The sequence below is a fragment of the Fusarium redolens genome (genome assembly GCF_020744475.1).
Source record: "Fusarium redolens strain MPI-CAGE-AT-0023 chromosome Unknown BKA55scaffold_17, whole genome shotgun sequence".
Classification (NCBI taxonomy): Eukaryota; Fungi; Ascomycota; class Sordariomycetes; order Hypocreales; family Nectriaceae; genus Fusarium; species Fusarium redolens.
In genome coordinates this window covers 119,148-135,356 of record NW_025763680.1, presented here as the reverse complement: position 1 = coordinate 135,356, position 16,209 = coordinate 119,148, and the positions used below count along the sequence as shown (strand labels likewise).

At 22.8% G+C, this 16,209-nt stretch overlaps 1 protein-coding gene across 1 annotated transcript; it reads left to right on the top strand.

Annotated features, from left to right (window-relative positions):
* Positions 1-260: 260 nt before the first annotated feature.
* Positions 261-593, top strand: BKA55DRAFT_694824 (uncharacterized protein; the record flags this gene model as incomplete). Its single annotated transcript, XM_046200088.1, has 1 exon — positions 261-593. One exon carries the CDS (start codon positions 261-263, stop codon positions 591-593), a length of 333 nt encoding a protein of 110 aa, XP_046044418.1.
* Between the last annotated feature and the right edge of the window lie 15,616 nt (positions 594-16,209).

The window sequence follows — 16,209 nt, the reverse complement described above, 5'->3', positions numbered from 1 at the left end:
TCACCGATTGTGCCAGATTCTCGAGCCAAACACCCAAATCACTGGTCATATGGTTGCTGAATGTGTCGCAAATTGTCTATCCGTATCCAAATCACTGCTTTGATGTCGACTTGAATGAGCTCTCATCGAAAGACAATGGAGTCCACCTACTTATATGAATACGCTATGCTGGGACGCTTTCCATCAACAAACTCGCAGCATATCACCACCTCTATACCAAAACAGTTTATCAATTCTTCTCCACTATCATCACTCTCAGAATGGGCAAATCAAAGTACCGCCAGTTGACTGCACAGTTCAAACCAAAGGCTGGAGTAACCCCAGCCCGAGAACCAAGAGATGATCCCCTTATCCATGAATATGGCTCTGGAGGCCGACAAGACGTCGATATTCAGAAGGGACTGCTTACATACACACTGAAGATTGATTTCAGCGATGCAGACAAGGCGATCGGGAAGTTGTGGAAAGTGCTTGACAAGATGCATGTTTTAGACGAGTGGGAGGGTCTCAACGTCTTCGGTATCAGGACGAAGGACAAGGGTCAGTGCGATTATTTTACAGTTCCTACGCCAGAAAATACAAGAGCTTCTTAGCAGTCCACTCCTAGCCTCTGATTCCAGGATGATGGAAATTAAAGACAAGTTGTGATGGATGAGGACGAGAGACGAAACGTTTCATGTCGATAGGGATGGATGAGGCCTTGGGCAGGGATGCTGTTATAAGCCAAACAAATAAACCTTTTTAATCAATTCATTCCTAGTTTGTTCTACGTGAAAGTCCCAATATAAGAAGGCCACGGGTGAATAGACGTTAGTTTCCCTGGCCATTGACCAAACCCTTGCGAGAAAGCCACAGATCCATGTCATCTCGTGCCAACAACATGAATCTTCATAAAATGCTGCAAAGCCAAATTTCAAGCTGAGTGGAACGCAAAAGAAGCTGTTGAACTTGTCTCATGACAGAAAAGCTACCTATGTTGATAGAACTCTGGCTAAGTGAGTAAATACATGATATCCGAACATGAGCGATGACCATTGTCCGAACAAGAGTTTCCTCGCTTGTGAACCTCGACCTTTGGTTCTGTGGATCGGCTTCGAAACAGAATTACCTCGTTGCGAGTGATCAAGACAGAGCTCTCACGCTGAATCCAAGGGTGTAGACAGCGTGATGAGTGCAGTTTCTATACAGCCACTCAGGAACGATTAGCCTATCAAGAACTTGATCACTCTTGACGCTTTTTGCAAGAGCGGGTCTAATCAGAGTCAAACGTGCACTTGTCCAGGCATATAAACAGGCCATGGGCGGTCGTGTTCCACCAACAAGTCTCTTCACAAACATCACTCCACAACCCAGCTATTCACAAGACCAAACAATAAAGATGAGCTGTATCATCAAGCCAAAACGATACACGATCGAGTTCAATTTCCTTGAACCGGAAGGGATCCGAGAAAGCCAAATCGCCGCCGGGGAGGATCTATACACCCCTATCCGAGAGAAATACGGGGAGCGCCTCCGAGCTTGTAATTTAACCGACGAGAGGCTCAGCATTACCATATCGCAGTGTTTGGATGCGGATGGCACACAATCATATGACGAGTTATGCGAGGTTTTGGAGAAAACCGGGCTGTTTCATCAACATGGCATTTTGCACAGCCTCAATATTTCGAGAGGGAAGTGTTCAAGGAGACTCCGGGGTGGTTGGAGTTTTCATCACATTACAAGAGCCGTAGCCTTGAGTTGCTCCACCAGACTGCAGGGAGGATTGTTCTTTAAAAACGCAACAGCATATGACAAGAATCTTCTTGACCGACGAGGAGACCAGGCCACGATCACCGAAGACGTGGTTAAGGCTGCGGCTGGTAATGATGAGAATGGGGAGGAGGGTAGGTCAGGGCCCAACGAGTAGTTAGCGGCTCTCAGAAGACATGTTGCAATATTGCTATATCCTACATACAATGGGGTGCAGGTACAGCATCAACACGTTGGGTTTGGGGTTTCTGGGATCCATGCCAAAATTGTAGGAAAGGATTTACTTTGGCTGCCTCCCGAGTGTCGCAATGGAGAAGCAGCTACTGCGGTAAGCATCGTTGCCATAGGCTATCGATCAGGAAGAGTTGCGATTTTAGGAATTTCTGCCGCGGTCATATAGGCCGCGAATATGTACATATGTAGCAATCGAGAAGGTAGAGTAGAATAAATTGCACCTTTCCAAGTAGTTCACTTACCCAAAGACAGAGGCCACTGAAGACGAGCATGCATACTGGTCATCTGAGTGCTAATTCCAGCATTTGCTGCTGTATGGTTACTAAATCATGCTCATCGTTAGCAGTAGTAGTAACCTGGGTGATTATTCTAAGCTAAAAGACAGGCTTATTCTAGACGCGTCACGTGGAATATGAGATGATAGATAACGATTTTCTTGTGGCTATCTCTTTGACCGGCACAAGGCTACAACAAGTAACTTACCCCGCTTTTTTGCAGGTACCTGCCAGGTATGTAAAGTTCCCGTCAGATAGCTTCTTCTTTTAATACTACTAAAATTATTAAAATCCTTATATAAATTAACCTTAATAAGTCTTAATTAAAATAATAAGCTCTTAAGAGATATATATATTATAATAGTTATAGTAAGTATTTTAGGATAAGAGGTCTAAGCTTGTTAATAGGGCTAAATAGATATTTATAGTAATAAGGTATAAAAGGGTAATATCCCTTTAGGACTATAGACTTTTTATATGCTTTTTAAGAGGCTTCTTTAGACTTAATTCTTATTCCTTTTCCTTTATATTTAATACTATTAAACTAATTATTTAATTCTCTATTTTATAATAAAAACCTTATTTTAATTAAACTTAATTAATAGTTTATATTTAGTTTATAATTAAGAAATATTAAAAGATATTATTTTATATAGTTTTTTTTTATTATTACTTTTTACCTTTAAATTAGTTTTTAAAACTTAAAAAATTTACTTTATTAATATAATTAGTCTTTAAAAGGACTTTAAAGTAATTTAATTATTTAAAAAAAAAAAGGCACTTTTATATTACTTAAATTATAAATTATAATAAAGAAAAAGAAAAAGAAAATATATTTAATAAAGAATAAATAAGAAGTTAAAATAAATATTAAAAACTACTTATAAAAATAATAAAAAGTAATAAATCCCTTAATTATTAAGCTAAAAGTAGTAAAACTAAATAACTTATATATATAAAAAGTAATATTAAAATTATAAAGCTAATATTACTTTATAATAACTTCTTATATTAAAATAATATTAGAATTTACTATATAAAGAAATCTAGCCTTAATATTATAACCTAATAAGGGGAAGCGCTTATATTACATATAACCTACTAACTATCTTGCCAATTATACAGCAACTTATAAATAAACCCTATAATACCTATAAGCCTTATAATATAGCTTATAATATTAACTTATAACTTGCTATAAGCCTAACTTATAATACTATAAGCTATTATATTATATATATATATTTATTTAATAATAAATAAAACTTAACTTACTAACTATTAATAAGACTTTTTTACCTTAATAAGCCTAACTTATATTATTAATTATTAAGAAATATAATATCTTATTATTACTTAATATAATACCTTATAACTTTATAAATATAAAACCTAATATAAATTAATTTACTTATTTAAAAACCCTAATTATTATATATTAATAGCTCTTATTTAAAATATATTATATTAATAATTAAGTAATACTATATTATTAAGATATTTAATAATATTAATCTAATACTTCCTTATATTAAAGCACTGCCTAGCACTATTAAGATAATAATTAAAGTCTAATAACTTTATAATACTATCTATACTTTATAGGCTTAGGTAAATATATATCTTATTATAACTATTAATAAAGGCAATAATAAACAGGACCTAGGTAAAGCACTTAAGCCCCTTAAGCTAAAACCTTTTAGAGGCTAAGCTGCTAATATAATCCTATTCCTAACTTAAATAAAGGCTTACTTCTGCCTTTATAAGAATAAGCTAAATACCCTTATAAAGAAACTCCTATATACTATAAGCCTAATTTAGAGAGATATAAAGGATTAGTTTAAACTTATTTTAAGAGATTTCTTTAAAAATAAAGAAAAATAATAAGATTAAGATATTTAAAATATCTTTAAAAACTAAAGAAATTTTAAATAAGCCCTTAAAGATAACTTTAAAGTAATTAATAAAGAATAATAAGTTATAATAAAGTTACTTATATTTAAATAAATTAAGTTATATATTACTTACTTTATTAAGTTATAATAGCATATATTTAAGACTAAATAAGATAATAAAGCCTTAATAAAAGTTTATTATAAAGGATTAAAGAAAGAAGTTAAGGATAAACTATATTTAGCTAATAAATTTAAAAAAGGTTTAATTATATATATTACTATAATAATTAAAATTAATAAATAATAATATAAATATAAAAAAAAGAGAGCTAATTATAAATAAGGTAATAACTTTAACCTATATTACCTTAATTAATAATATAATAATAATAATTAAGATAACTCTTAAAACTAAGGCTAATAATAAGGTAATTATTAAAATAATACCTTATATAAAACCTAAGCAGGACTTATAGTATTTAAAGCTATATAATAAGGCAATAAGGGAAAATAAGATATATATTAATATAAATACTATAACTATAACTAATTTAAATATATAATATAATAATACCTTAAACTATAAAAACCCTAATAGTAAAACTAAGGTAAGTAACCTCTTTATAATAAGATAGGTTTTAAATAGGTAAACTAGTCTATACTAGGTTTTATATTTATAGAGTTATAGGGCATTATATTAAGCAGTTATAAAGTATTATATCTCTTAATAGTAAATAAAGTAGGTTAGGCATATTTAGGTAAAGAAGTCTTATTAATAGCTAGTAAGCTAAGTTCTATTTATTGCTAAATAAATATATATATATAATATAATAGCTTATAGTATTATAAGTCAGGCTTATGGTAAGTTATAAGTTAATATTATAAGCCGTATTGCGAGGCTTATAGGTGTTATAGGGTTTTATTTATAAGTTATTGTGTAATTAGCAGAATTATTAGTGGGTTATACGTGATGTAAGCGCTTCCCCTTATTAGGTTGTAATACTTTTAAATTAACTTAAGTATTAGAAATAACTTAAAGTAAGTATAATATAATTCTATATTATAAGTTAACTTTTATAACACTATTACTTAAAATTATAAAAAGGAAAAAAGGAAAATTACTTTTAGAAAAAAAATAAAAATAATAAAAACTTTATAAAAATGAAATTAATAATAACTATTATTATAAAAAGATAAAGGATTTAAAATAAAAAAATACTTTTAATAAAAATAAAAAAAAGATAATAGTAAAAGAAAGATAATAAAAAAGGCAATAAATAATAATAACTAAAAGTCTTTAAAATAATATAATAAGAAATAGTAATTATCTTTAATATAAATAAAAAAGCTAAGTTAACTAGTAAAATAAATAATATCCTTATTAAAACTATAATAATAAATAAGTTTTAAAAAAAGGAAATAGCCTTTAATAAGGAATAAGAGGCAGGAGCTAAAATTTATAATTATTATTATTAATATTCCTAAAATATAAGATATAAAGGAGGAGTAATATAAGTAACTATATAATACCTCTATAAGGAAAATAAATACCTTAAGTAAAAATAAAAATAACCTTATAAGTTATTATTTAATAAAGTAAGAAATAAAATATAAATATTACTAGAAGATAAGTATATATAAAAAGCTAAAGATTATAAAAATACTAATATAATTAAACTTTTAAATATTAAAGTATATTATATTAATAATACTATAAACCTATTATATAAGGAAAAATAATTTAATAAATAAAATAATATTTAAATATTTTTAATAAATAAATAATATAAGGAAATCTTATAGCTATCTTATAAATATTATTAATATAAAATATATAAATAAGAAAAGCTTAATAATAATTACTTTTTAATAACTATCCTTAATATACTTAATAATAATATAACTTAAGAAAGAATTTTTACCCTAGTTAACCTTAAGGAAGTATTTAATTAAGAAGAAGTTAATAAAATAAAGAAAAAATATTAAAAATAAAAGAATATTAAAAATAAATTAATAATAAATAATATAACTACCTAATAAAAAAACCATTAATTAATAATATAAGTTTAAAAATTACTAAAGAGCTAATATATTAATAAGAAGCTAATAGACTTTACCTATATAGTAACCTTATAAATCTCTAATAACTTAATAAAATTATAATTATAAAAGGTATAATTTATAATAAATAATCTAAATAAGGAATTATATTAAATAAGCAAGATATAAAACTAAAAGAATACCTCTAATAATTATTATATAATAAAGAATTTAAAAATAATTATATTAATAAAGAAGGATACTATAATAGTAACTATAAATAAATTTACTAAAATATATTAAAAAATAAGAAACACTATCTATAATAAAGCTATAAATATATAAAGTATAAAGATAAAAATAACTTAAACTAATAAGTACTTTAAGAGCTATATAAGATAATAAGCCTAATAGCCTAATACTAAAAGTTTAGATTAAGAGGAGATAGCTAAATACTTAAATTAATTATAAAGCTAAATATAACTTTATTAATTTAGATTTAGTTATAGAGCTTGGATTATTATAAAGAAAAAAGTAAGTCTTATACTTAATTATTAGCATAAAGGGATAACCTTTTAATTATAATAATAAAATAGTAAATTAAGAGATTAATTACCTTAAAGTCCTTATTTAAGGGGAAAATTAAGGAATAGACTTAGATATTATTCCTTTATTACTAGGTATAGATATTATCCTTAATATACTATAGCTTAGATAAGTAAACCTATATATTAACTAGCTAAGTTACTTTTTATAATAACTTAAATAGTAATAATAAAATAATTATAATAAATAATAAGAGATCTTAAACCCTAACTAAAGATAATAGTATAGGTATATATAAAATAATGAACTTACTACCTCTAAAAGGAGTATAATATAAGTATATAAAAGGCAAGAAATAATAAAATTAATAAGCCCTAGGTCTTATTAAATACTAACTATATAACCTAGATAAATAATTAAAACATTAATAACTTAAAAAAAAATAATAATAAGATTAACTTAAAAATATCTTAAAGAAGTATTATATTTATAAAAAGCTATTTAAGGAAAAACTTAAAATAAAGGTATTATAATATAGCTATTAGAATTATAAAATATAGCTTAAAATAAATAACTTATTATTTTAAAAGATTTATAACCTTAATAAAAAGAAACTTATTACCTTAAAAGATTACTTAAATATAAAATTAATAAAAGGAAATATTAAGATATTTAACTTATTAATAGGATTTCTAGTAATATTTATCTTAAAGAAAAATAAGAAATTATAACTTATTATAGATTATAAAAGGTTAAATGCCCTTATAATTAAGGATAAGACCTTACTTTTACTTATTATAAAACTTAAAAACTACCTATAAGGTAAATAAATCTTTATTACTTTAGACCTTAAGAAACCTTATAACTTAATTTATATTAAAGAAAGAGATAAATAGAAAATAATATTTAAAACTAAGTTTAGATTCTTTAAGTACTTAATAATACTATTTAGACTTATTAATATACCTATAATATATTAGTAAATAATTAATAATATACTTTAATAATACTTAAATATCTTTATAATATATTATTTAAATAATATCTTAATCTTTTTAAATAATAAAGAAGATTATAAAGAATATATTTATAAGGTTTTAAAAGCTTTATAAAATACTAACTTATTAATTAAACTAAAAAAGAATTACTTTTATATAAAAGAAGTAAGCTTTTTAGGATTTATTAATTATTATTAAAGATTTATTAAAGACTTTAGTAAAATTATAAACCCCCTTATAAAACTTATAAAAAAAGATAGGAAATTTATATAAAAATAAGATATATAAGTAGTATTTAAAGTACTATAATAAGCTATCCTTAATAAACTTATATTAGTTATATTTAACCTTAATAAGGAAATATAATTAAAAACTAACTTATTAGATTTTGCTTTAAGAGGATAAATTAGATAATAAGATAAAAAAGAAAAGCTTTACCTAATTATATTTTATTCTTATAAACTATATAAGGCAGAATTTAATTACCTTATTTATAATAAAGAATTCCTAGTAATTATTAACTACTTTAAGGAGTTTAGATACTATTTTATAAGAAATATATATTAAATTAAAGTTTATATTAATTATTAAAATATTTTATATTTTACTATAATATAAGAACTTAATTAATAATAGTTATATTATATTAAATACTTATATAAGTTTAATTTTATAATTATTTATTATAAAGGTTTAAATAATAAATAAGCTAATATTATTAGCTAATAACTAGACTATAATACTAGTATAATAAAAGTAAAGAAATAACTCCTAAGAAAAAATAATAAAGGAGAATATTAATTTACTTAATAAGTAAAAACTCTAAGACTTATAAGTAATAATAAGCTTAAGAACTAGGAAGATTAAATAAAGAAAATTTAGAATATTACTATAAAATATAATATTTAAGATCCTATTAGAAGTAGAGTAAAAATACTTACTTATAATAATAAACTATAAATACTTAAATAATTTAAAGAAGAACTAATATAAGATATATATAGATATCCCTTATATAGCTATTAAGGCATTATAAAGACCCTAAAATGCATCTAGATATATTATAATTAAGCAGGAATTAGAAAAACAGTAAAAAAGGTTATTAAATAATATAACTTATATATAAAAACTAAAGTATAATAATATAAACCTTATGGCTTATTATAACTACTAGAAGTAGTAGAAAGACTATAAAGTTTAATTATAATAAACTATATAACTAAGCTACCTTTATTAAAAAAACCCTTAATTAAAATCTTTTATAATAGTATCTTAATTATAATAAATTAACTTATTAAATTCTCTTACTATATACCCTATAAGAAAACATAAATATAAAACAACTTTCTTATATTTTTTATAATAAAATAGTTAGAGAATATAGATTATTATATAAAATCCTAATAAATAAAGGAATAATATTTATAAGCAAGTTTTGGCAGGCACTAATATTATAAATAAGACTAAATTACTAACTCTTAATAATATTTAAACTATAAATAAATAGATAAACTAAATAAATAAATTAAGTTTTAAAATAATATCTATAATACTATATTAATTATAAATAAAATAATTAAGTAAAAAAGTTATTAAGTGCCTAACTTGCCTATAATATAGTATATAATAAAAGTATAGAAATAATACCTTTAATAGCAAACTTTAGATTTACTTTAGACTTATATTATATAGTGCAAGAACTAAAAATAGTTAACCTAGCTGCTATAATTAAGAGCAAAGACTTAAAAGCTTTATATAAAGAACTAAAAAAGAAATTAGAATTTATTAAAAAATAAATAAAAAAATATTATAATATAAAAAGAATTAAAAAACTAACCTTCTTAAAAGGAGATATAGTCTACTTAGCTATAAAAAACATTATAATAAAATAACTAAGCTATAAATTAAATTATAAGTATATTAAGCTATATAAAATAAAAAGAAAAATCTTAGAAAATAATTATAAACTAAACTTACTATTAAAAGTTAGGCTTTACCTAGTCTTTTATATTACATTACTTAAATTAGTAGCTAATATAATATATATTAAGATTAGTAATAAACTAAAAGAAATTAAAGGATTAAAGACTTATAAAGCAGAAATAATTAAGGAAATATATAAGGAAAATAGCAAGAAAAAATATTTAGTTAAATAAAAAAACTACTTAAAAAATAAAAATATATAAAAACCAGCTAAATACCTTACTAATACCTAACAACTCTTAAGGAATTTCTACTAATATTAATAAAGAAGATCTTACCCTAATTAATAATATTAGTAGCTCTTAATAATTAAGCCTTAATAGCAGCAAAAGACTCTATATTATCTAGAACTTTAAGATTATCTATAGTCTTAATATTATAATAAAATATCTTATTACTATGCTCTTATAACTACTGCTTTTAATAATAAAGATATATTAAATAACTTAAATACTTATTTACTTACTATTATAATTATAATAACTTAGTTTTAATTACCTTTTCTTTATACTTTAAATAATATTTCTTTATAATAAAATAATTAGCTATAAGAGAATTAAACCTAATATATAAAAAAAGATAGAAAAATAAGTAATAAACCTTTAAGAACTAAAATACCCTTATTATTATATTAATAACTATAATAAGTATATTATATATACTTAAAATAGCCTTCCTTAGCCTAATACTTTAAACCCTAAGGTTTATAATAACTATATAATATAATAAGAAAACTAGTATTTTTAATTAAAATAGCTTATACTTAATAATTATAAATAGCTTTAGACTCTAATATAGTATTAGTAACTTATATAAATAATTATAAGTCTAAGTTAGTATATATTAGGATAATATAGAAAAAAAGGCAGATATATAGGTCTTAAGGATAAGACTAATAAAGAGAGGGAGATTGTATTATAACCTAATAAGGGGAAGCGCTTATATTATATATAACTTACTAACTATCTTATTAATTATATAATAACTTATAAATAAACCTTATAATACTTATAAGCCTTATAATATAGCTTATAATATTAACTTATAACTTACTATAAGCCTAACTTATAATACTATAAGCTATTATATTATATATATATATTTATTTAGTAATAGATAGAACTTAGCTTACTAGCTATTAATAAGATTTCTTTACCTTAATAAGCCTAACCTATATTATTAACTATTAAGAGATATAATACCTTACTATTACTTAGTATAATGCCTTATAACTTTATAAATATAAAACCTAGTATAGACTAGTTTACCTATTTAGAAACCCTAACTATTATACTTAACTTAATAAGAAAATATTAATATTATATTATATTTTATAAATAATAATATACTTAATATAGCTTAGAATTAATAAAACTTAAAAACTAATATTAAGGTACTTATAAAGTTATTTAAGTATAAGTTATTTAAAAAAGTTATTTTTATAATAATTAAACCTTTTAATATCTTAATAAAATAATTTAAAATCTTATAAAATTAACTAATTAATTAGATTTTAAAAACTTTAATATAAGATATTTTTATATTTATTATATTTCAAACTCTTATTAAAAACCTAATAATTTTAATAATAATTAATATAATTATCTTAATAAGAATAAATAAAAAAACTATATATAACTCCTTATAATTATCCCCTTATTAAAAAAAGACTTTATTAAAATACCTTATATTAATTAATTAATTAATACTAGCTATAATAAGCTTTATTAATACCCCCTTATCCTTTAATAATATAAAGACTATATTTACTAAGCTACTAACCTAACTAACCTAGCCTTAAAAAGTAATAATAGCCCTAGCTATAATAGCTAGCTAGCTTTAAAATCTTATTATAGCTATTTATAAGTATAAGCCTTATATTATAATTAACTAAATAACTCTATATATAGCTATCTCTAATAATAAAGATATCTTAAAATATCTTTATCTCTTTAAATATTATATATGTTACGACCCCCGCGGTTACGTCACGTGTACCCCACTTTTTCCAACCTATTATTAGAAGATCTAAGACAATCACGCCCTCGACTATAATTGCTTACAGAGGATCACAAAGTCAACTATAATCCTTTTAACAGGATTATAACTATAACCATAATCGCCTAAAGAATAACTTTAGTATATAAAAAACATATTTATTTGCACTTTTATAAATTCTAGCTTACTAGCTATTAATAAAATATCTTTATATTAATTAAGCCTAATATATATTAAATTTACTATTAAGAGATATAATACTTTAATAAGCTTAGTTATATACCCTATACAATCTGCTAATAATAAACCTAGTATAGCTTAGTTTAATATAATTAGACCTAACTATTATATATTAATAGCTCTTATTTAGACTATACTGCATAATACTAAGTAATATAAATATAATAGCTACCTATATTAACCCTGCCTAGCAACACGCTATACCCCATGCTGCTCTAGCACCTATTAACAATAATTAAGATATAAATAATAATTCTAAAAGTAATACTAACTCTAATATTACCTAACTTTATTAGTAGATAACTAATATAACTACTGAAATAGATAACCTTAAATAGGCCCTTACTAAAGCTATAGAACTTTAGGCCTAGCAGGCAACTAATTACTAGAACGCTATTTAGGAAATGCGCAATCTCGCTGCCACTGCAGCTAGTAAAAAGGAAATAAGAGAAATTCTTAAACCTAATATACCTAAACTATTTAATAAAAACCCTGCTAGATTGGCTACCTTTCTTACCTAATGCCAAGCCTATATAAGCTACTTCTGAAACTAGTTTGCTAATAATAGTAATAGAGTTATATATATATTAAGATATCTTAAAGGCAATACTGCCTAATAGTTTTAATCTATATTAAAAGAAATTACTATTATGCTAGAAAATAAACTACTACCTAGAACTTTTTAAGTTTATAATAACTATACTAAGTTTAAAAAAACTATATAATAAGCATTTAGATTAGTTAATAAGAAAAGCTAAGTAAAAAGAAAAATTAAAATACTTTATTAAAAGGGATTTATATTAGAATATAGAATTAAGTTCCTTTAGCTAGCTATTAAGCTAGACTAAAACTAAGAACTCCTTATATTACTTTTCTTTAATAGACTTAAAGAAACAGTTTAAGCAAAACTCTATAAGGAAATAAGACTTAAAATACTAGTTAATTATATTAGTAAAGCTATTAAAATTAATAATATATAGTTCTAATAAAGAATCTACTATAACTAAAATAACTAAGGATAATAAGGAAATAAACCTTATTATAATACTAATTAGGGGCAAAGATAATAAAATAATATATCCTTTAGCACTAATATAAGACCTATAACTATTAGAATAGCTAAATAAGATAAATTTAAGATTACTTACTATAACTATAATAAGAAAGGACATTATAAACAAGAATATAAAAACCCTATTAAAACTAACTAAAAGTATAGGCCAGTACCTAAAGATAAGAAAATTAATATAATTAAAAAAAATAATAAACCTTAAATAGCAATTAAAACCATTAATATAACTAAAACAGGATATAATCTATTAAGACTAGACTCCTTTATTACTATATATAATCTATTTCTTAATAAGGAAGAAACTCTTAAAAAATACTATCTTAAACTAGAACTAAAGTAATAACCTGTTTTAGGATATATAGCCCTAACTATAATAGTTCTCTATTTATAAAACAAGAAAGAAAAAAAGGAAAAAAGAAATAACTGCTAAAGAGAATAAAGGTAATAAGTAAAACAGAATAAAATAATTAAATTAAAATAGGTACTAGTACTAGAATATAATTAATAACCTATTAAAGGAAAATCTGTTTTTATAATTAGAAAGGGAAAGGAAGTTGCCCTTAATATAGATAATAAACCTAATACTAAAAAGGCTAACTAGGAAATTAATAACATTCCTATTAAAGTTACTATATAATAACTAAATCGATATATTAATAATCCTAATTACTTAAAAGCTTATAGAATCTAAAGAGAGTCTAATATAAGGAAACTTAAAAACAAGGATAAAAAAACAATTTAAAATACCCCTATTATATTATAATATAATAAATTTAATAACTGCTTCTAAACTAGCAAATACTAAAAGTATATAGAACTTGCCAGAGAATAAGCAGTTATAAAGCAAGATAATAATATCTATATTTAAGCTTATATAAAAGAAATATTAAAAGATCCTATTACCCCTAAAGAATGCATTTAGGCCAAAAGGGACTTAAGGAGGTACCTTAATTACCCGAATTATAAGCAGATATTATAGATATTATATATATAATACTACTGCTTAAGATATTAATAAGATAAGATAATAAATAATTATTTCCTAATATAAGTCTAAGAGCATTAAGAATAGAGACCTTACTTAATTATTAATATAATTAGGTATTAAGTTATAAAGAAATATAAGGGATCTTAAGTAGTAAAACTAGAAGCTTATATAGAAATACAGGAATAAGCTCTAATATATATTTAAAACTCTTAATATATTACTTAATAGAGATAATAAGTATAATAAAAAATTAAAATAATAAAAAACAAATTATTTAATAAAGAACTTAGTTAAATTAACTAAGATATTACCTAATAAGAAGAAGAAGTATCTTAAGATAAATAAGATATCTTCTAATAGCTAGATAAATAATAGTTATAGAAATAATTAATATAAACTAAGAAGGAAAAAGGAAGACCCCTTACTAAAGAAGAAAAAGCAAATATTATCTTAGACTATAAAGTAAGAAAGATAAAAGCTACTTACTAGTAAAAACTAGCTACTTAAAATAAATATCTTAATAATATTAACTATACTAAGAGTAAATATAATATAAACTACCCCTAGGGAAAAGGCATATACTATTTATAATAGAGTAATAAATAGGTAAGAAATTAAAAGCTAAACTACTTAAGAAAGCTCTAAGAATAGTAATAAAAGGACGCTAATAAACCTGCCTAAAACTAAAAGTTAGAATTAAAGGCAAGTAGCTAAGTATACTTATAGATAGTAGAGCTAATATGAATTTTATTTCCCTTATAATAGTTAATAAATTAAGGCTATTATAAAGAAATAAAAATAACCTATATATAGTATATAACAGATAGGGAGAAACCTATCTTTATAAAGATAGAAAAATTACTAGAGAGATTAATTACCTTAAGGTATTTATTAACAGAAAAAATTAAGGTATTAACTTTAATATTATCCTAATATAGAAATATAATCTAGTACTTAAATACTTATAGCTATTATACTATAACCTATAATTTAACTAGAGAACTAGCTAGGTAAACTATAAAGATTACCCTTTAGATAATAAAAACAATTTAGGCTATAATAATATAAGATCTTAAACTTTAACTAATAAGAGTAGTAAAGATAGGCATAATAAAGTATTACCTATTTTAAAAGGAATATAATATAAGTACTATAAAGGCAAGGTTAAATATATTAAATAAATAATTATAACTCTTAAAGGATAGTTTAAATAACTAGATTAAGATATTAAGTATATAAAACAAATTGCTATAAAGGAATTTAATAAATAATTTAAGAATATATTACTAAAGTATTATATCTATAAGAAACTATTTTAAGAGAAACTTAATACTAAGCTACCTTAATATATAAATTATAATATTAAAATTATATTAAAAGATAGAAAGAACCTAAAGTTCTTCCCTATTTATAATTTATCTTAAAATAAGCTAAAGATACTTAAAGAATAAATAAATAATATATTATAAAAAGGATATATTAAACTATTAAAATCCTTAGTAAGATACCTAGTTATATTTATACTAAAACCTAACTTTAATAAGCTAAGACTTATAGTAAATTATTAATAACTTAATAAAATTATAAAAAAAGATAAGATACTATTACTACTTATTACTAAACTTAAAAACTATCTATTTAGTAAGAAATAGTTTATAGCCCTTAATCTTAAATCCGCTTATAACCTTATTTAAATTAAAGAAGGCAATAAATAGAAAATAGCCTTTTAAACTAAATATATATTATTTAAATATTTAATTATACCTTTTAAATTAACTAATATACCTGCAGTATTCTAATACATAATTACAAATATACTTTAAGAATACCTTAATATCTTTATAATTTACTACCTAGATAATATCTTTATCTTCTCTAATATAAAAAAAAAGCATATAAAACATATTTATAAGGTTTTAAAAGCACTATAAGATGCCAATATGCTTATTAAACCTACTAAAAGTTATTTTTATTAGTCTAAGGTAACCTACCTAAGATATAAGATCTTATATAATAAGATAAGAATAGATAAATAAAAAATCGCTGCAGTTGCTAAATAAAAGGTTTTAAAGTTAATAAAAGAAACCTAATTTTTCTTAAGGTTTACTAATTACTACTAATAATTTATTAAGAACTTTAATAAGATTACTATCTTACTTATAGAAATTACCAAAAAGGATAAATAATTCAG